At 44.5% G+C, this 22,960-nt stretch overlaps 1 protein-coding gene across 2 annotated transcripts in view; it reads right to left on the bottom strand.

The window, feature by feature from the left end:
- Positions 1-22,960, bottom strand: part of VPS13C (vacuolar protein sorting 13 homolog C) — a 355,707-nt gene that overhangs the window by 266,273 nt on the left and 66,474 nt on the right. For both annotated transcript variants that reach the window (XM_044279821.1, XM_044279822.1), the window contains exons 7-9: positions 12,518-12,577; positions 10,392-10,451; positions 9,716-9,796 (exon numbers count right to left, since the gene is read on the bottom strand). In XM_044279821.1, the coding sequence (XP_044135756.1) occupies positions 9,716-9,796; positions 10,392-10,451; positions 12,518-12,577 (201 nt within the window). The remainder of the gene's footprint in view (positions 1-9,715; positions 9,797-10,391; positions 10,452-12,517; positions 12,578-22,960) is intronic.

Raw genomic sequence — 22,960 nt, 5'->3', positions numbered from 1 at the left:
ACGTGCAGGCAGCTCCTCTCTCCTCCGGCTCCGGAACACAAAAGGAGGAGGAGAGGAGCGCCTGCCTCTTTTGAATCTGCCGCCGGACCGCCCACTGACCAATCAGAAAGCGATCCTGAGTGGTGATGTCACCATCACCACTCAGGATCGCTGGATGGTGATTGGTGGAGTGAAATCACACCACCATCACCATCCTGTTCCGGGTTATCGGGTCTTCAGAGACCCGAATAACCCGGAAACGCAGAAAACCGCAGGTCTGAATTGACCTGCGGTTTTCTGCGATCGCCGACATGGGGGGGTCACAGGACCCCCCGGCGCATTTGCCCCAGGTGCCTGCTCAATGATTTGAGCAGGCACCGGGTTCCGATCACCGCCCGCCGAGCGGCGGTGATCGGAACCATTCATGACGTACCGGTACGTCATGTGTCCTTAAGTACCAGGACATCATGACGTACCGGTACGTCATGTGTCCTTAAGAGGTTAAAGGACTTTAACATTTTATACTTAATATTTAATGTACAATGGGATGCTAAAGTTTGGGTAACCTTGTTAATCGTCATGATTTTCCTGTATAAATCGTTGGTTGTTACGATAAAAAAATGGCAGTTAATATATCATATAGGAGACACACACAGTGATATTTGAGAAGTGAAAATTTAGTTTATTGGATTTACAGAAAGTGTGCTATAATTGTTTAAACAAAATTAGGCAGGTGCATAAATTTGGGCACCACAAAAAAGAAATGAAATCAATATTTAGTAGATCCTCCTTTTGCAGAAATTACAGCCTCTAAATGCTTCCTGTAGGTTCCAATGAGAGTCTGGATTCTGGTTGAAGGTATTCTGCACCATTCCTCTTTACAAAACATCTTTAGTTCATTCAGGTTTGATGGCTTCCGAGAATGGACAGCTCTCTTTAAGTCACACCACAGATTTTCAATTATATTCAGGTCTGGGGACTGAGATGGCCATTCCAGAACGTTGTACTTGTTCCTCTGCATAAATGCCTTAGTGGATTTGTCACCAATTCCTGGACATTGGTCTCCAGAATCTGCTGATACTGAGTGGAATCCATGCATCCCTCAACTTTGACAAGATTCCCAGTCCCTGCACTGGCCACACAGCACGATGGAACCACCACCATATTTTACTGTAGGTATCAGGTGTTTTTCTTGGTGTGTTCTTTTTCCTCAATGCATAACGCTCCTTGTTATGGCCAAATAACTCAATTTTAGTTTCATCAGTCCACAGCACCTTATTCCAAAATGAAGCTGGCTTGTCCAAATGTGCTTTAGCCCACCTCAAGCGGCACTTTTTGTGCTGTGGGCGGAGAAAAGGCTTCCTCTGCATCACTCTCGCATACGATGCACAGTGACTCCATCTGCAGCAAGATGATGTTGTAGGTCTTTGGTGCTGGTCTGTGGGTTGACTCTGACTGTTCTCACCATTCGTCACGTCTGTCTATCCGAGATTTTTCTTGGTCTGCCACTTAGAGCCTTAACTTGAACTGAGCCTGTGGTCTTCCATTTCCTCAATATGTTCCCAACTGTGGAAACAGACAGCTGAAATCTCTGAGACAGCTTTCTGTATCCTTCCCCTAAACCATGATGGTGAACAATCTTTGTCTCCAGGTCATTTGAGAGTTGTTTTGAGACCCCCATGTTGCTACTCTTCAGAGAAAATTAAAAAGAGGAGGGAAACTTACAATTGACCCCCTTAAATACTCCTTCTCATAATTGGATTCACCTGTGTATGTAGGTCAGGGGTCACTGAGCTTACCAAGCCAATTTGAGTTCCAATAATTAGTTCTAAAGCTTTGGGAATCAATAAAACGACAACAGTGCCCAAATTTATGCACCTGCCTAATTTTGTTTAAACAATTATAGCACACTTTCTGTAAATCCAATAAACTAAATTTTCACTTCTCAAATATCACTGTGTGTGTCTCCTATATGATATATTTAACTGACATTTTTTATGGTAACAACCAATGATTTATACAGGAAAATCATGATGATTAACAAGGTTGCCCAAACTTTAGCATCCCACTGTACATTAAATATTAAGTATAAAATGTGGAGACTGGATTAAATAAATAAGACTCATAACTATTTTCAATTAGGATGTGCAATGATGCCCCACATGAAGGACACATGATTTAGGAATGTACAAAGTGATGCATAGTAGTAGTTGTATGGATACTGGAAAATAGTTTAAAGTGTACCTGAGTTTCAAAAAAAAGTTTGCACAATGGCTGCTCTTCTGAAGGAACAGTTCAGTTTGTGCTTCCCTAAAGTAAACCATATTATTCCACGGTTCAGCTGCACAGCTAGATTGATTTCTCTCATCAGCAGTGAACATCTGCCTCATCCCAGAGCTGTATGTGGTGACCTTACTACTTTTATTTCCCACTATGTTTGGTTTTAGGTCCAGAGCTCACTGAACAGAATAAGGAGGGATAAATCACACTTACAGAAAAGGCAGGAGGATTTTGTGATGTTCAGATGTTTTTCTATCAGATTAAGCTAGCTATGTAGAACCCCTCCCCCCCCCCCCCATTTCCTGTCAATCTGTATGAGGGTTCAAAAAAAAAGGAAAAAAAATAATAAAAAAGGAAAAAAGAAAATTAACAGATATTAGCGTAAAAAAAAATTGATTATACATTCCCTTGGATTTCCCTTGTGGTGGCACTGCAGGCCAGATGTCCTCACAGATAACCGCTAATGCTGAGGACCCAAGCAGGGGTCTAAATAGTCGGGATATGTGTTGCGTACAGCGTCAGGACGTAGTGCGCTCACTAGGACCCGACTCTGCACACAGTCAGGAGACAGTGCAGCGTGGTCTGGAGAAGACAAGGGAGTGTGACCGAAGGAGCCATCACTGGACCTGGTCTGATGGGAGTTCCTGATATGGGTCTGAACTGAGTTCCGGATTTAGGGCTCAAATCTTACTTTTCTCCTCTAAAACCTGGGGTGCATTTTATAAAGCGAAAAATACGGTATATTTGCCTATGGTAAAGACCGCTGCTTGATTGCTACTGAGTAATGAAATAAAGTAACATTTATCACAAAAAGAAGTGACTTCACATTATAATCCAGTACTAAATATGACCTGTTGCTCTCACTTATAATTGATACCATCTGTGCAACAGTTTCATATCAAAGCTCAAATGTCCTGCTCTTCAGCATCTCTCACACACATATGGAGGAAATGATAAGCTGAGCAGAGAACCAACACTTTGAAAGGGTTTCTAAGATACCCATGAAAGCAGCTGGCTTTATAACAGACTGATAGCAATGGCCTGATATTACATCACTAGGGAGCCAAGGACATGCTTATAAATGTTACCACTTGATTGGTAAAAGAAAATGGAGACGTGAAGGAAGACCGTATGGAACTCTGCTTGGTGGAGCCCTTGTTTTCTTTCTTAATGATAATGAATAATACTTTCCACATTCATCTTTCAGTTTTCTCACAGTACAGGTTTTAGAATTGACATAAATTGGATAAAGCATTAAAAAACAAATATCAGGGGTGTTTTAAGAGAATTAAAGGAGTTGTCCTAAGAGTTAAGCTCATCTCCTATCAACAGGGCCCCATGGATCACGGGGTCCTGTGCTTCCAGCTGTTTGAATGGAAGGGCGGTAGTGCATGCTTGTTGACACTCCATTCATCCCTAAGGGACTGCTGAAGAGAAGCATAGTACAAAACTTGGCCATCTCAGGCTGTCCCATAGAGTTGAATGGAGTAGGCGTGTACATGCTTCATCAACACTCGGTGGGGTAGACACCGGACCCCTATTCTTGTAATGTGAGCAGGAAATTTTATGAAAATTAAAGACAAACAAGACTCACCTTCCGTTAAATCCCTATTAACTGCAGAGAAGATGCTCCCCTCTGGTCTATGTTCAGCATTGACTTGTCATACATGCTGGGATCAATGCTGAGGATAGTGACTGTTTGCTGTGGACACCTTTAATCTATGACGTCATCGCTTCAAGAACATAAATACCTGGTGGAGACCACTGGAGCAGCGGGTGATTTAAGCGGTAAGGGATGCTTGTTTTTTTTAAATGTTTTTATTTTAAAGCATTTCCTTCCTACATTTTCAAGAAATAGGTCATATGCTACATTACATTACCATATTTGGTAACATAAAAAAATGAATAAACCTTCACATTAAATCAACTCATACTTGAAAGGGGTTGTCCAGCTTTTTAACCCCTTTTAAATTTGTCCAGTACTGTAAGAAAGCAGAAAATAGAAAAACCTACTCCCCGCTGCTTCATTAAAGTGCAGAGGACCTGATCTGGACTCCTTCTGGTCCCTGGACTGTAAACTTCCAGACAGACAGGGTCATGTGCACAGCGGTAACATGTCCTCAAGCTGCTGGATCACATGCTGCTAGAGGACAGTACAGTGCAGTACTGGCCACATTTAAAGGGGTTTATAAAGTATTTTTTTTTTTTTATGATCACCTTTCCCCACTGATCAGCTGTTTGAGAAGGCATCGGCACTTGCAGTAGCGACAAGGCCTTCTCGCAGTTTAGCCTAGGCCATGTGACGTCACATTCATTGGTCACATGGCCTAGGCGCAGCTCAGCCCCATAAAAGTGAACGGGGCTAAGCTACGATACCAAACATGGCCACTATACAATGTACTGCACTGTAATTGGGGAGCTGAAAAAAGGTCATGACGCTACTGCAAGTGCCGATGCCTTCTCAAACAGCTGATCAAAGGATAGGTCTTCAGTATAGAAGTCTCAGAAAACCCCTCTAGAGTGCAGATTTGTACCTATGAAACTGGCTGACCTGTTACATGTGCACTTGGCAGCTGAAGACATCTGTGTTGGCCCTATGTTTTTATGTGCCTATATTGCTGAGAAAAAAAAAAAAAAAAACTGTTTTAATATATGCAAAGGAGTCTCTAGGAGCAACGGGGGCCGTCGCCTTAAGAGGCTCCGATCTCTCTGCAACTGCCACACCCTCTCCACTTTGACGTCATCACACCTGATCCTGTCAAAGTGCAGACGGCCCGGCAGATGCAGAGAGAGCAGTTGCTCCTAGAGGCTCATTTGCATATATTAATACATCATTTTTCTCATCAATACAGGCATATATGAACATGGGACCAACACAGATGTCTCCAGCTGCCAAGCGCACATGTAACAGGTCAGCCAGTTGCATAGGTACAAGTCTGCCGACAGATGCCCTTTAAGGTTGGCTGCAATAAGAATCCATACACCTGTTACACATGTGGATGTATACTTCCAACTAGGCTTTCTATGGGTAAAGTTACATATTAACCCACAGCGATAACAAGAACATTAAAAGTAATATGTTCAGCAATAAATCCTGATTATACAAGTCTAGATCTTTCCACTATAAAGTATTCATTAAAAACCTAACATTAAAGTACTGTATAACCAGTATGCATTAGGACGGTTCCTTATCATATACGAGATTAATAATTAAAGGAGAGTATTGCTAAAACGTTTACATAAAAGAAATAGAAAAAAAAAAATTTAAATCAATATTTTTATAGAATTATAATACATTATGCCAATGGTTCCCATTTTAAATAGGGAAACTCCTTAATATAGCTCCCACTCCAACGGAGCCTCCAATTTGATTCTGATCTCCAAAAACAAAAATGACGGTCAAATCATTCTTTAATCTATATTCTGCTCAATATCTATCAACTGCATTGTGTGACCCCATGCCAAGCATCTCTGAGCAGGTCAAAATAATTTCACCATCTCTCCTGCAAAATTATCAGCTCTTATCAGAGAACCTTGCCTTAGGCTCTGTTCACATTTTCCATCAGCGTTTCTAGCATGTCTGATGGCAAGAATAGCACAGACTGCATTGTTATCCTTTCTGTCAAACAGACGGAAACTCCAGCAGGATCCTGATTGACCCTATTATAAGCCAGTGCAGATTCGTCAATAGCTGGGCCTTACAAAACTGGTGCAAAGGGCGTCTTTCTGAAAGACGTGCAAATATTAAATATTGTTCTGTGATGAACAAATAACTTAAAAAAATTCTATAAATTTAAATTAGACACAATTTTCTGCAACAAAATACAGCCATGAACTGGCATGTCACATGGTTAACTTAACATTTACTTTCCTTGCAAAGAAAGTAAATGCGGGTCTGTGCATGTGCACTGCTCCAGGGCCGGCGCTTCCATAGAGGCAAGGGGGGCAATTGCCCCCCGGGCCCCCTGAGTCCTTAATAACTTTAGGCAGGCAGGACAGTCAGTGTCACCCGGAGATGAGCGCTTCCATAGTGGCGTCATCGCGCCGCCTGAACCGTACACAGCGCGGGATACAGGCCCGAAGAGGCCTGCATCGCATCGCTGCCAAGGAGGCAAGTATAAGTGTTTTTTTCATATATTTTTTTCTGTACAATACTGGTGGCTACTGGCACATGATAGGGGGGGCCGCCTATGGCTACTGGCACATGATAGGGGGGGCCGCCTATGGCTACTGGCACATGATGGGGGGGGGGCCGCCTATGGCTACTGGCACATGATGGGGGGGGCCGCCTATGGCTACTGGCACATGATGGGGGGGACCGCCTATGGCTACTGGCACATGATGGGGGGGACCGCCTATGGCTACTGGCACATGATGGGGGGGGGCCGCCTATGGCTACTGGCACATGATGGGGGGGCATCTATGAGGGCACTTCTTACTGGCACATTATTGGTGGCACTATAGGGGCATCTACTGAGGCCACAAAGAACGGTTATTTTATATGGGGGCTCTGTATAGGGGCATTTTATACTGGGACACATTGTGGTGGGTACTATGGGGAAGGGGGGAGAGGACTACTATGGGGGCACTGAGAAGGGGTATATTATGCTTACAAATTATGGGAGACACTGAGGGAATCTACTATATATCAGCCATTTTATACTGGTACATTATGGGGGCACTAGGGGGGAGAGATGCACTATGGGGGCATTTACTGGGGTCACTATATAGGGGTATTTTATACTGGCACAATATGGAGGCACTATGGGGACATTAGCTCAACTGGGGGCATTACAGGGTGGTATTTTTTGCACTGACACATTATAAGGAGAATTATTTCTACTGGGGGGGCATTATGGTGGGCGTTATTACTCCCCCATGGTATGACCCCCTAGTAGCAGCACCAGCCTCTCCCTGCTCGGATATCCCTCTGCCCCTTCTCCAAATCCTTATTATGAAATCTCTCATTAGGATAAAGCACAACATCAGCTCCGCCGAGCCCCGGGCCAAAGTGTGGAAGTGGCGTCCGAGATCCCCAAGGGCCAAGTAACTAAGTTTTCATATGAAATATGTTTATGTTATACACATATAGCCTCCACTGTGCCACACAATATACAGTGTACCTCTACACTGAGCCCCAAAATATACAGTTTCTTCTGTAAAAGTCATCAAGTGTCATGGGGGGGGGGGGGGGGGGGGGGCCCTTATTGTTTTTCGCCCCAGGGCCCCATTTCACCTAGAACCGGTCCTGCACTGCTCTGCCCACTATGGGAAGAGGCACTGATCTTAGCAGTGCGCATTCGCAGGCCCAGTGGTGACCAGTGTTCGAGCGAGATCTTCAAGCCAAAGGAGGTGGACAAAGTAGTAGAGGAGGGTGGGCCAGAGGACTGCAAGGGGAGCAGTTATCTGTGCGCATAGCTGAAGGGCCTGGGCACTTGCAGCCATAACTGCCCCCCTTTGGTCACTTGAGACAGCTAATTTGCATAACTTAAAAAAAGACTTTTCAGGATCTCTACGTGGGACTAGAGTTGTTGCGATACCCAATTTTTGATTCGGTTTCGATACCATGAAAAAGTATTGCGATACTCGATACCATGCGAAGAAAATAAACCAAAAAAGCCACGTGCATTCCGCATTTTTTAAAATGGCGAATCGCGCAGTTTTTATTTATTTTTTTCTGTTCCGGCGTTCACCACCTAGATTTTTTGTAATATTTTAATAGTTTGGACTTTTCTGACGTGGCGATATGCAATATGTTTATCATTTATATATTTTATATGTGAAATTGGGAAAAGGGGGTGATTTATACTTCACATTTATTCTCCATTGTGTGTGTGCAAGCTCAGAAGACCTATCAGTGTATACCAGTGCCAGTTTGAGGGCACATAGAGGGGAACGGGGGTAAGTATGCACATAAATATTAGCGGGAGTCAACTGCACAGTTCTGAACGGATCCACCGTCTGCATTATATGAGCGGATCCGTCTCAGACGGATCCGCTCTGAACGCAAGTGTGAAAGTAGCCTTAGGGGGTAGAACCTGGGATCTTTCATCCCTTGTCCTATTCAGCCTGATAGAGCTCTATCAGGGTGAATAGTACTTCACACTGTCCCTGCCGCTCTGTGCTTTGTGCACACAGCATCAGGGATATTACCATGGCAACCAGGGTTTCTGTAGCGTCCTGGCTGCCATGGTAACCGATCGGAGCCCCAGGATTAGACAGCTGGGGCTCCGATCAGAAGCTGCCACTGCACCACCAATGAGGGGGAGGGGAGAGGTCCCTGTGGCCACTGCCACCAATGATTTTAATACTGGGGGGTTGAGAGGGGCCGGCGCACTGTGCCACCAATGATTTTAATGGGATGGGGGGGGGGGGGGCACACTGCACCACCAATGATAAATTACCCCTTTATACAGGAGGCGGGTACTGGCAGATCAGCGGCAGTTAACCCCTTAGGTGCCGCACCTGAGGGGTTAACTGCCGCTGATCGCAGCTCCCTGTCAGGGGCAGGGTGCAGGCAATGCGATTCTGCTGCCGGCACCCGCCTCCTGTATTATGTGTTAAATGTGTTAAAGACTGACTACTATATGGAACTCCAGACTTTCACTATCAGGCCACACAGAGCTGCGCCCAGCGATGTCCCAGCACTCACCATTAGTCCTGGGCGCCGCTCCGTTCGCCCGCAGTGCCCCATTACTGTCTCCTCTCCTGCTCCACATGCTGCCGATTACTATCGGCGCGATGGGAGGAGACATCAGCTTCACTAGTGGGCGTTCCTTCTTCCTGGCTGTAGCGCTGTCCAATCGCAGCGCAGGGAGAAGGAACGCCCACTAGTGAAGCTGATGTCTCCTCCCATCGCGCCGATAGTAATCGGCAGCATGTGGAGCAGGAGAGGAGACAGTAATGGGGCACTGCGGGCGAACGGAGCGGCGCCCAGGACTAATGGTGAGTGCTGAGACATCGCTGGGCGCCGCTCTGTGTGGGAAATGGGAATAGGCCCATCATTGGTGGCGCAGTGCGCCCGCCCCTCTCTTCTCATTGGTGGCGCAGTGCGCCCGCCCCTACTCCGCCCCTCTCTTCTCATTGCTGGCAGCGGCAGCAGCACAGGGGGAGGGAGGAGGACAGCTTCCTTCTCCCCGTGCTGCTGAGAGAACATGAGCGCGCCGATAGCAGCGCGCTCATGTTCAGAGATACTAGACTGCGCAGAAGCGCAGCCCAGTATCGAAAAAACGGAAATGACAAAAGTATTGATTGGGTATCGAAATTTCGATACCCGCAACAACCCTACATGGGACAGACACAAGAGAGGTACGATTTTAATGGGTTGGGGGGGCAAATGTTCTAACGCTATCTGAGCGGTCTAAAACTCAGAGTAGGCGACTCTGCAGAATGCAAAAAGAAATACTGCAGCAAATTTTATCATAATCAGAGAGTAATTAGAGGGTACAATATTTACCAGGATCTTTTCTCGTGATTGATGGTAATACACTTTGCTGTTCACATTCCAGTAGGTGCTGAAACTATCCAGACGTACTAACTAGAGAAGATAAAAAAATTTTTAAAAAAAGTTAGTTAAAAGCAAAGTCAATGGGGGGAGATTCACTAGTAAAAATGTGCCAGAACTGTGGTGCAATCTGCGCCAAATAACTAGCCTACATATTTTGTATCATATTTAATAAAGTGTTTTAGACACTTCTAAAGCCTTTTTCTAACTTGTACATCAAGGGGGAATGGTCTGACAAAACAGGGCCTGGTGTAATAGGTGCCAAGTCAGTCAACTACTATGTGGTGTGAAGTTAGACTAGACAGGCAATAGGTGCATCAGATTTATAATCCTGCATCAGAATCTGTAATATAGCTGGTGCATTTTTAGATGATCTAGTCTTAGTTTACAAGTATTAGATAGCATTCGTAAATCTGCCCCCATGGTATTTCTGGTCTAGTCTGTCACTGACAGCGCAATGTGGCTGCAGATGTCGATTAGCAACAGATGCCAAAGGAGTGTCCCTGGAAAGAGGACGATGCTTGTCGGTCATATTCTGGCCACTGACGCAGTTGCAGTATTATAATTTGAAAATCAGTCCAATTTTTTTTTACTCATACTAAAATAATGTCATCATTTAGACGATTACCTTGTATATAATTTTTGCAGCTTCATTTAGTATGCATGGCGTCCAGGATTCATTGGATGTCTGTCAAAGAAAATACAAAAAATGTAAGCTGAAACAAAAAAGATATTCCTCATACTCATCCAACAATTATACCTGTAGGAAAAGGCATGAGACAAATGCTTGGAAAACCTGCAGCTAGCTAGATAGCGGAATATCAAATAAGACATCCTCTCTTTAGGCACCTCCATATGATAGAAAAATAATACAAAAATCTTATTTCACACAGCTGTATCCATACTGTGCTCCAAAAACCACGGATCCACAAAATGCAGATACAGTCAGTGTGCAATTTTCTCACACCCGCTACTGGAAATTACTAATCTTGTCCAAAATACGGACAAGAATAGGACATGTTCTATAATTGGATGTGTACCGCACACGGATGAAAATCATGTGCGATCTGTATTGTTTATTTTTTTTGGACTCTTTAGAAATGAATGAGAAGAGCACCCGACCCGCAAAAAATGCGAATCGGACAAGGATCCTAAATGCGGTTGTGTGTGTGAGGCCCTATAGAAATGATGAGAGAAATTTTGAATCATTCGGAAAGGTACCAGAGATTAAATAATCTATGAAAAAACTGTTAAGATGGCAACAGGGTCTAGTGAGCAGATTACATTGGGGTAGTGCCATAACAAGCCAGTATCATTTTTCTGTTCAGCTTTTCATTACTGAATTTTGTTAACGTTTTTAAATGAAAAGGGAAACTACTGTCCTAAGAAGCTATCCATGTATTACTGCATTGAGGTGGGAAATATCTGGCTAGCTATGGCTTCTCCTGTCAATATCGGCTACTTTTAGGCATCTGCCAGCTGAGAAGGGTTGTCTTTGTTGAGAGTTCCCCTCTAAAGGAGTCTTTCACCATAAAGTACTCGCATGCATCTACTTTAGGAGTGCTCAGCAGCCTTCTCCATGGTGTGTGCAAGCTCAGAAGACCTATCAGTGTATACCAGTGCCAGTTTGAGGGCACACAGAGGGGGAACGGGGGTAAGTATGCACATAAATATTAGCGGGAGTCACCTGCACTAGTACTATTCATACCAAATTGGTTATTATTGGTTATAAATAAATCATATAGTACATGACAATCGCTAACAAAGGCATAACCAGTGCTGTACAGTACATGGATCCAGTGATCTCCCCATTCATTGCTTCAGTTGTTTTGCTAGATTCACTTCAGGCTGGCAGCTCAGGGGTGTGTCATTTTGTATGCAGATCACTCCTTGTAAAGGCCACAGCTTCTAACAGAAGATATGTCTGGTGACAGCTGAAGATTTAAACTGAGTATGTGTGACCACCTCAGTGAGGCAGACCGGAAATAAGGAAAAGAACAAACAGCAGGTGGCGCCATACAGATACATTTTATTTAATATCTCAATGGCTATACTAACTTTTTAATTACATGCAATTACAAAAGCATTTAGATCCAGGTGCTGGATTAACAAATGTAGAATATGTTTCATGAAACAACCCCTTTAATAGCACTAGCGGGAGTTGACAGACTGCCTTTAATAAAAATAACACCTTGGATGCAAGGAGAGGCTGCAATGGGGGTAATGCAATAGGATTGTTGCTGTGAGTTGGTAAAGGGAATGCTTTCAATTGGTTTTAGATGAGGGTCGTGGGTAAAAGGGGGGGGGGGGGGGGGGGGAGGACACTTTTTTCAGGTTTCTAGGGTTATTCCTCGGGTCCACACTCTCCGTATAGTATAGGAGGGTTTGAAGCTGTTACTTGAATATGACTTGCATAATTCTCCCCGATTATCGTATTAATGTATAACTGTACACTTGTTTGGAAACAAAAACTAATAAAATAAATGCTTGGGGGGGAAGGGGGACTCATCTTGAAATTGTGAAGAAAAATCATAAGGTTGCACAGTAATTGTCTTTGTGACATTTTATTACTTTAAATTCAAAAAATTGTTTATGCAGAATGCACATTACCAAGTACACATGCCCACATATGAATGTATGAATATGTCCTACTTTTCATCTTATTTAATAAAAGTGATTTTAATGCTCGTGAGTCTACTGTGGAAGTAATCTGTATGACTCACATACAACGGATGGAAAACAAGGTCATTTTACCTGTAGACTCAGCTCAGCCAGGGTTATTCCGACAGACACTGGAATACTGACATCAGTGATCTATGAATAAAAGAAAAGAACATTCAAATTTAGTCCCAATCTCTTCACCTATTACAATGGATTTAGAAGAAACGCAGGGTGGATAAAAATTAATGATTAAAAAAAAATTAAAAAATTAAAATCAATTTTTTTTTATTTAAATGGGATTTTTTTTTAATTTAAAATGCTTTTTGAGGAAAATATATTACCATCCAAAAGGTTATTCCATCATGAAATAAAGATTAGTTTTTTAATTATGTAGAATAAGGCTGTACATGGAATCGCATATTGGTGAATGGATTAGGCAGTGGCTGAGGGACAGACAACAGAGGGTTGTAGTCAATGGAGTAAATTCAGACCATGGTCTTGTTACCAGTGGGGTACCTCAGGGATCTGTTCTGGGACCCATATTGTTTAATATCTTTATCAGCGAAATCGCAGAAGGCCTCGATGGTAAGGTGTGTATTTTTGCTGATGACACAAAGATTTGTAACAGGGTTGATGTTCCTGGAGGAATACACCAAATGGAAAAGGATTTAGGAAAACTAGAGGAATGGTCAAAAATCTGGCAACTAAAATGTTATGTTGATAAGTGCAAGATAATGCACCTGGGGCGTAAAAACCCAAGAGCAGAATATAAAATCAGTGATACAGTCCTAACCTCAGTATCTGAGGAAAGGGATTTAGGGGTCATTATTTCAGAAGACTTAAAAGGTAGGCAGACAATGTCACAGAGCAGCAGGAAATGCTAGCAGAATGCTTGGGTGTATAGGGAGAGGCATTACCAGTAGAAAGAGGGGGGTGCTCATGCCGCTCTACAGAGCACTAGTAACACCTCATTTGGAGTATTGTGCTCAGTACTGGAGACCATATCTCCAGAAGGATATTGGTACTTTGGAGAGAGTTCAGAGAAGAGCTACTAAACTGGTACATGGATTGCAGGATGAAACTTACCAGGAAAGGTTAAAAGGACCTTAAAGGGACTCTGTCACCACTTTCTAACCCCCACTTTTAAAACTATAGTTCTGTCCATGGAGCCCCTGTGATTTCAATGGTGTTGTTATATGCGAAATCCGCAGGCTCGTTTTGATAAAAAAAGCTTTTATCTAACCTGTCAGTCATGAGTTTAAGGTGCCCAGCTCCTCCTCTGTCTTGAATTTGCACCGCCTGAATGTCAAGAAATACGCCTCCGGCTCTCCCTCAGTCCCCCCTCCTTTTCCAAAATTTTGCGCGTGCGCACAGGCCCGTGCCTGATGCGCCCGTGCAGACTTTACGATTCAGCCTCATTGAGCGAAGTGCGCATGCGCACTTCGCTCAACCTCCCGATAACGCGAACACTGCCGCACGCGCGGGATCTTAGAAAAGAAGGAGGGGGGACTGAGGGAGAGCCGGAGGCGTATTTCTTGACATTCAGGCGGCGCAAATTCAAGGCAGAGGAGGAGCTGGGCACCAACGGCGGCGGCGGCTGGCGGCATGTTCAGACCAGGAGAAACGCCCTGGGCACCTTAAACTCATGACTGACAGGTTAGATAAAAGCTTTTTTTTATCAAAACGAGCCTGCGGATTTCGCATATAACAACACCATTGAAATCACAGGGGCTCCATGGACAGAACTATAGTTTTAAAAGTGGGGGTTAGAAAGTGGTGACAGAGTCCCTTTAACATGTATAGCTTGGAAGAAAGAGGAGACAGAGGGGATATGATAGAAACTTTTGAATACATAAAGGGAATCAACAAGGTAAAAGAGGAGAGAATATTTAAGAGAAGAAAGACTGCTACAAGAGGACATAGTTTTAAATTAGAGGGGCAAAGGTTTAAAAGTAATATCAGGAAGTATTACTTTACTGAGAGAGTAGTGGATGCATGGAATAGCCTTCCTGCAGAAGTGGTAGCTGCAAATACAGTGGAGGAATTTAAGCATGCATGGGATAGGCATAAGGCCATCCTTCATATAAGATAGGGCCAGGGGGGGGGCGTGGCCTGCGCGTTGATGGCGGCGGCTGCTTGAGACTGTAGCTCCGCTTCCCGCATATCCACAGCGGCTCACATACTACTTCTGAGAGGTCCTGGCATATACTGCGCTCTCCTACCTGATTCCCAGAATGGGGAAGATTAGAAAGAAGCAGGCACCGAAGAAAATGACGGAGTTCTTCCCCAGAACTCCACCGTCAAGCGCCGGTCCTGAGGGATCTCCCGCCTCTTCTCCCCGGCACTCTGTGACTTCTGCTCCCTCCCCTGCAACGGGCAGAGGCCCATCGCTTCTCCTTTCTGCTGCAGATGGGGTTCTCCCGATCACAGAGGACACTCTGCGTACATTACTGGATTCCTTGAGAACCTCGCTGAAAGCGGACATCTCCAGCATGTTTAAAGATCTGCAGCGTGATATACAGGGAGTAGGTGACAGAGTCACACACGTGGAAAACAAAATGGCTGAATATGCTGTGTCACACAACTCACTGATTGATGCGCATGAAGCGCTGGAGGAGGACGTGGCGGCCATAAAAGAAAAGCTCCAAGATATGGAGGATCGCCATCGGCGTAATAATGTGCGCATTAGAGGAATCCCGGAGACGGTAGGCCCAGCAGAGCTGGAATTTTATCTGCAAACCCTGCTTAACCACTTCAGCCCCGCTAGGTGAAACCCCCTTCATGACCAGAGCACTTTTTACACTTCGGCACTACACTACTTTCACCGTTTATCGCTCGGTCATGCAACTTACCACCCAAATGAATTTTACCTCCTTTTCTTCTCACTAATGGAGCTTTCATTTGGTGGTATTTCATTGCTGCTGGCATTTTTACTTTTTTTGTTATTAATCAAAATGTAACGATTTTTTTGCAAAAAAATGACATTTTTCACTTTCAGCTGTAAAATTTTGCAAAAAAAACGACATCCATATATAAATTTTTCGCCAAATTTATTGTTCTACATGTCTTTGATAAAAAAAAAAATGTTTGGGCAAAAAAAAAAATGGTTTGGGTAAAAGTTATAGCATTTACAAACTATGGTACAAAAATGTGAATTTCCGCTTTTTGAAACAGCTCTGACTTTCTGAGCACCTGTCATGATTCCTGAGGTTCTACAATGCCCAAACAGTAGAAAAACCCCACAAATGACCCCATTTCGGAAAGTAGACACCCTAAGGTATTCGCTGATGGGCATAGTGAGTTCATAGAACTTTTTATTTTTTGTCACAAGTTAGCGGAAAATGATGATGATTTTATTTTTTTTATTTTTTCTTACAAAGTCTCATATTCCACTAACTTGCGACAAAAAATAAAAAATTCGAGGAACTCACCATGCCCCTCACAGAATACCTTGGGGTGTCTTCTTTCCAAAATGGGGTCACTTGTGGGGTAGTTATACTGCCCTGGCAATTTAGGGGCCCAAATGTGTGAGAAGAACTTTGCAATCAAAATGTGTAAAAAATGACCGGTGAAATCCAAAAGGTGCACTTTGGAATATGCGCCCCTTTGCCCACCTTGGCAGCAAAAAAGTGTGACACATCTGGTATCGCCGTACTCAGGAGAAGTTGGGGAATGTGTTTTGGGGTGTCATTTTACATATACCCATGCTGGGTGAGAAAAATATCTTGGTCAAATGCCAACTTTGTATAAAAAAATGGGAAAAGTTGTCTTTTGCCAAGATATTTCTCTCATCCAGCATGGGTATATGTAAAAAGACACCCCAAAACACATTCCCCAACTTCTCCTGAGTACGGCGATACCAGATGTGTCACACTTTTTTGCAGCCAAGGTGGGCAAATGGGCACACATTCCAAAGTGCACCTTTCGGATTTTGCAGGCCATTTTTTACACATTTTGATTGCAAGGTACTTCTCACACATTTGGGCCCCTAAATTGCCAGGGCAGTATAACTACGCCACAAGCGACCCCATTTTGGAAAGAAGACACCCCAAGGTATTCCGTGAGGGGCATGGCGAGTTCCTAGAATTTTTTCTTTTTTGTCACAAGTTAGCGGAAAATGATGATTTTTTTTTTTCCCTCTTTTTTCCTTACAAAGTCTCATATTCCACTAACTTGCGACAAAAAATTAAAAATTCTAGGAACTCGCCATGCCCCTCACGGAATACCTTGGGGTGTCTTCTTTCCAAAATGGGGTCACTTGTGGCGTAGTTATACTGCCCTGGCAATTTAGGGGCCCAAATGTGTGAGAAGTACTTTGCAATCAAAATCTGTAAAAAATGACCGGTGAAATCCGAAAGGTGCACTTTGGAATATGTGCCCCTTTGCCCACCTTGGCATAAAAAAAGTGTCACACATCTGGTATCGCCGTACTCAGGAGAAGTTGGGGAATGTGATTTGGGGTGTCATTTTACATATACCCATGCTGGGTGAGAGAAATATCTTGGCAAAAGACAACTTTTCCCATTTTTTTATACAAATTTGGCATTTGACCAAGATATTTTTCTCACCCAGCATGGGTATATGTAAAATGACACCCCAAAACACATTCCCCAACTTCTCCTGAGTACGGCGATACCATATGTGTGACACTTTATTGAAGCCTAGATGCGCAAAGGGGCCCAAATTCCTTTTAGGAGGGCATTTTTAGACATTTGGATCCCAGACTTCTTCTCACACTTTAGGGCCCCTAAAAAGCCAGGGCAGTATAAATACCCCACATGTGACCCCACTTTGGAAAGAAGACACCCCAAGGTATTCAATGAGGGGCCTGGCGAGTTCCTAGAAATTTTTTTTTTTTGCATAAGTTAGCGGATATTGATTTTTTATTTTTTTTTTTCTCACAAAGTCTCACTTTCCGCTAACTTAGGACAAAAATTTCAATCTTTCATGGACTCAATATGCCCCTCACGGAATACCTTGGGGTGTCTTCTTTCCGAAATGGGGTCACATGTGGGGTATTTATACTGCCCTGGCTTTTTAGGGGCCCTAAAGCGTGAGAAGAAGTCTGGAATATAAATGTCTAAAAATGTTTACGCATTTGGATTCCGTGAGGGGTATGGTGCGTCCATGTGAGATTTTATTTTTTGACACAAGTTAGTGGAATATGAGACTTTGTAAGAAAAAACAAAAACAAAAACAAACAAAAAATTTCCGCTAACTTGTGCCAAAAAAAATGTCTGAATGGAGCCTTACCAGGGGGGGGTGATCAATGACAGGGGGGTGATCACCCATATAGACTCCCTGATCACCCCCCTGTCACTGATCACCCCCCCTGTAAGGCTCCATTCAGACATCCGCATGATTTTTTACGGATCCATGGATACATGGATCGGATCCACAGAACGCATGCGGACGTCAGAATGGAGCCTTACAGGGGGGTTATCAATGACAGGGGGTGATCAGGGTAATCAGGGTGATCACCCCCCTGTCACTGATCACCCCCCTGTAAGGCTCCATTCAGACGTCCACATGATTTTTACGGATCCATGGATCGGATCCACAGAACGCATGCGGACGTCTGAATGGAGCCTTACAGGGGGGTTATCAATGACAGGGGGTGATCAGGGTGATCACCCCCCTGTCACTGATCACCCCCCCTGTAAGGCTCCATTCAGACGTCCGCATGATTTTTACGGATCCATGGATACATGGATCGGATCCGTAAAAATCATGCGGACGTCTAAATGGAGCCTTACAGGGGGGTGATCAATGACAGGGGGGTGATCAATGACAGGGGGTGATCAGGGAGTGTATATGGGTGATCACCCGCCTGTCATTGATCACCCCCCTGTAAGGCTCCATTCAGACGTCCGTATGCTTTTTGCGGATCCGATCCATGTATCCGTGGATCCGTAAAAATCATACGGACGTCTGAACGGAGCCTGACAGGGGGGTGATCAATGACAGGGCGGTGATCAGGGAGTTTATATGGGGTGATCATGGGTGATCAGGGGTTTATAAGGGGTTAATAAGTGACCGGGGGGGGGGGGGGGGGGCTGTAGTGTAGTGTGGTGTGGTGTTTGGTGGGACTGTACTGACCTACCTGAGTCCTCTGGTGGTCGATCCTAACAAAAGGGACCACCAGAGGACCAGGTAGGAGGTATATTAGACGCTGTTATGAAAAAAAAAAATTCGGATCTCCAGCCTGCCAGCGAGCGATCGCCGCTGGCAGGCTGGAGATCCACTCGCTTACCTTCCGTTCCTGTGAGCGCGCGCGCCTGTGCGCGCGCGTTCACAGGAAATCTCGCGTCTCGCGAGAAGACGCGTATATGCGTCCAGGAGGAGTAAAGCAACCACCTCCCGGACGCATATCTGCGTACAGCGGTCGGGAGGTGGTTAAAGAAGCTGTGCCTGAATTATCTGAGCGAGACTTGCTGATTGATAGAATCCACCGCATCCCTAAGCCAAAGGGACTAGATCCTTCTCTTACGCGTGACGTTATAGCGCGAATTCATTTTTACCACGCCAAAGATCACTTTCTCCGAAACCTGCGGCAAAATCCGACACCAACTGAATCCTTTAAGGACATTAAAGTGTTCGCAGACCTGTCCGCAGCCACGCTAGCGAAGCGGAAGGAGTTTGCGCAATATACACGTACCCTTCGTGAAAAGAACATCCGTTATCGCTGGGGCTTTCCTGTAAAGCTGCTGATCTCGGTGAAGGGGCAGATGATCGCCTGCAACACTCCACAGGATGCCTCAGTCCTTCTACATAAGATGGATCTGCTCTCAATTGGAGAAAGCGTCAGTTCTGCAGAAGAACGTGGAAACAAGTCGGCAAGAATTGCGCCAGACTGGGAACAAACATGATTTCCAGGACTCCCTCACCTACTTTATCCTTCTGGATGTGCGGGATAGGAGATACGTAAGGACTTATCTCTTCTCTCCCCCCCCATTGGGTCTGCTCTCCTCGTATTGGGGTGGTGGTCAACCCCCTGAGCAGACCCCCCCTTTTTAGACTCTAGAATCCTGCTCATTGCAGTTTTAGGATGTCTAACCACTGTTTTCTTTCCGTTTTTATCTTTGCTAATGTTATGTTGTTTTTTGTTGTCCCAACTTGCCTGCGCTCTGATATAATGCCCACATATTATTGTCTCTACTTTAACCTCATAATGCCCTTTCTGCTCACACCTAGGTCGTTATATATTTTCTTATGGCGGGGCTGAAATTTTATTCTAACAATGTGCACGGTCTGAACTCCCCATTTCGCCGCTCTCAGTTGTGGCGGGATCTGCTTCGCAGCAAATGTGACGTGGCTTTCATCCAAGAGACGCATTTGGTGGAAGCAGATCAGCACAGATGTTCTCATCGATTGTACCCGCATATTTTTCACTCTCCTGCTGCCCATAGACGTAGAGCTGGCACCCTCATATGTATAAGGGGCTCGGTTGCGTTTAAATTACACCAAAGCATCACAGATAAGGAAGGAAGATATATTATCCTGATCTGTTCACTTGAAGGTAAATTATGTACGATGGTTTCGGTTTATGCGCCAAATACTAGACAGATTTCCTTTTTCAACAAATTACATAAGAGAGTCTTAAAGGTAGCGAAAGGTGCTATTATAATGGGGGGGGGACTTTAACGTCCCAATTGACGTGGAGATGGACTGTCTCACTCATGCTGAGCCCCGACGGAAAGGCTTAAAAGAAGCTCTAAAAAACACTTCTTTGCACGACATCTGGCGGTACCAGCATGGGGGAGAGAGGGATTTTACGCACATTTCGTCTGCGCATCATACGCAGTCCCGAATTGACTATTTCCTGGTATCTAGGGATATCTTGCAAGGGGTACTTAGGACGGACATTCTGCTAGCCACTTGGTCTGATCATGCCCCTATAGTAATGGAACTTAATATGGGCTTGCCCTCTCAATCACCCCCAAATTGGAGGCTGAATCAGTACTTGCTCAAAAGTGCTAAGAGACTAGAAGAATTTCGCGCTGGTCTGAAGGAGTTCTTCCTTTTGAATAGCACCCCTGATGTTTCGACATCTACCCTATGGTTGGCCCACAAGGCCTATATGAGAGGTATATTCCTGCAGGCGGCCTCTCGTTTGAAAAAAGCTAGAGATCGGCAGCTTAATGAGACGTTATCGGAGCTGGAGTCAGCACACCAACGATTCAAGGATAATCCCTCTTCAGGGCACCTTTTGGAACTGCAGAATGTCCGTTCTAAGCTGAGGGCGCATCTCTTATATGATCATGAGCGAGTACTCAGCAGACTGAAGATGTCTCATTATCATATGGGAGATAGGGCAGGTTCCCTGTTAGCTAACAGACTCAGGAAAAGGGCGGCTAACTCCAGGATAGAGAAAATGCATTATAATGGGTCTGTTTTTACGCATCCGCAGGAAATCACTAATGCTATAGCCTCATATTATGCGAAACTTTACAATTTGAAGAACGATGATGCAACCCCTCAACCAACAGAAACGTCCATTGAAGATTTTTTAGGGCACCTAAAACTTCCCACGCTGTCCGACGCGCAATTAACTACCCTTAACTCGCCAATTGAGGAAGCAGAGGTACAAGCAGCTCTAAAAACTACCCCGGCGGGGAAAGCACCAGGGCCGGACGGCTTTATTGTGGCGTATTACAAGGAGTTTTTACCTCAGCTCCTACCTAATTTGTGCTCGATGTATAATACCTTTTTCCAAACAGGGATTATTCCAGCAGAAATGCTTGCAGCTACGGTGGTAACCATCCCGAAGCCGGGCAAGGCCCCGGATGCGCCTGCCAATTTCCGCCCCATATCCCTGCTAAACGCGGATTTAAAATTATATGCAAAAATATTGGCAACTAGGATAAATCAGTTTCTGCCAGAACTAGTAAATCCAGACCAGGTTTGGTTTGTGCCTGGAAGGCAGTGCAGGGATGGCACTAGACGCATGCTTGATCTTATCCAGATTGCAGGGAGGTCCAGGTCCCCCACAATGTTTATTTCCTTAGATGCAGAAAAAGCATTTGACAGGGTGCATTGGGGGTACCTGGACCGGGTGCTTCAGACCTTTGGCTTCTGTGGTAATATTAGGGCTGGTGTAATGGGGCTATATACAACCCCCTCGGCTACTGTTCTTGCCTCAGGTTATATGTCTGAATCTTTTAAGATAACCAATGGGACCAGACAGGGGTGTCCATTATCGCCGTTGATTTTTGCGTTGGTGATGGAACCCCTGGCTGCTAGGATTCGGGCATGTCATAGCATTCGGGGAATCACAGTGGGAGATACTTCCCATGTGATTGGATTGTATGCTGATGATGTTGTATTAACATTATCAGACCCTGAGAGCTCTTTAACAGCACTGCATCAAATACTACAGCAATTTTCCAACTGCTCTTATTATAAATTGAATGAGACCAAAACCAAGGTTTTAGATCTTCACTTGCCCGTAGCCACAATAGATAGGTTGAAGCAAATGTACCCCTTTCAATGGTCAGACCGGTCCATTCCATATTTAGGGATAGAGTTAGCACGCAGTTCGGCTGAGACAGTTTCCATTAACTTTAATCGTCTAAGAAAAGACCTACTAGATGATTATTCTCGTATGGCGCAGGTGCAGTTATCCTGGGTGGCGAGAATCAATGCTGCAAAAATGTTATCCTTACCAAAAGCACTCTATTATTTCAGATGTCTTCCATTGCAGGTTTCTAAAAAATTGGTAACCACACTACAAAAAGATCTTTTGGCGTTTATTTGGCAGAATAAGCACCCTAGAATCCCGAAGGCTTCCTTGTACCCTTCGATTAGAGCTGGGGGGCTTGGGGTACCAGATTTGTATAAATATTATCTGGCCTCCTTGGCGGAACAGGCGATGGAGTGGTGGTCTCCATCTGCTCCCCATAAGTGGCTGGAAATAGAAAGTGCGTTTGTTAAAAAGCATTCACTCCCAGCCATTCTAGCAGCTCATGAATTGGGAAGACTTTGCTATGAGGTTCCTCTCCCTACGATGAGAGCATCTCTTTTCATATGGTCATATTTGAGAAACATAAAGAAGTGGTTCACAGTGCCAAAGGGCAGCATCCCTCTCATAGCACTTGAATACCATATTTCTGATTTGAACCTAAAAGGGTGGTTGGATAAAGGAATAGATAAGCTGGGGGGCCTTTATACAATCTCCGGCCTAAAAGAATTCCAGTCTTTACATGACAAGTACCTCATCCCTAATACACTTTTTTACCAATATCTACAGATACGCCACTTGTTAAACAACTCCCCATTAACCCAACCTCACTCCTGTAAGAGTTTTTTGCAGCCCTATGTTACATCACCCTTGCAATTAAGAGCGAAGATCTCTGATGTATACTTGAACCTCCTATCAGACCAAGATAGTGAGAAACAATCTTTTATGTTACGATGGGAACAAGAGCTGGGTGCCGAATTCCCCATGAGTCAGTGGAGGGATGCAATGTCATGGTCCTACAGGTGCACTAAATGTCTAAATCATATAGAACAGGCCAGGAAAATACAACTCAGGTG

This window comes from Bufo gargarizans, chromosome 2 (genome assembly GCF_014858855.1).
Source record: "Bufo gargarizans isolate SCDJY-AF-19 chromosome 2, ASM1485885v1, whole genome shotgun sequence".
NCBI lineage: Eukaryota > Metazoa > Chordata > Amphibia > Anura > Bufonidae > Bufo > Bufo gargarizans.
Note: the sequence above shows the minus strand (reverse complement) of the source record. Positions and strands in the feature narration are given on the sequence as shown.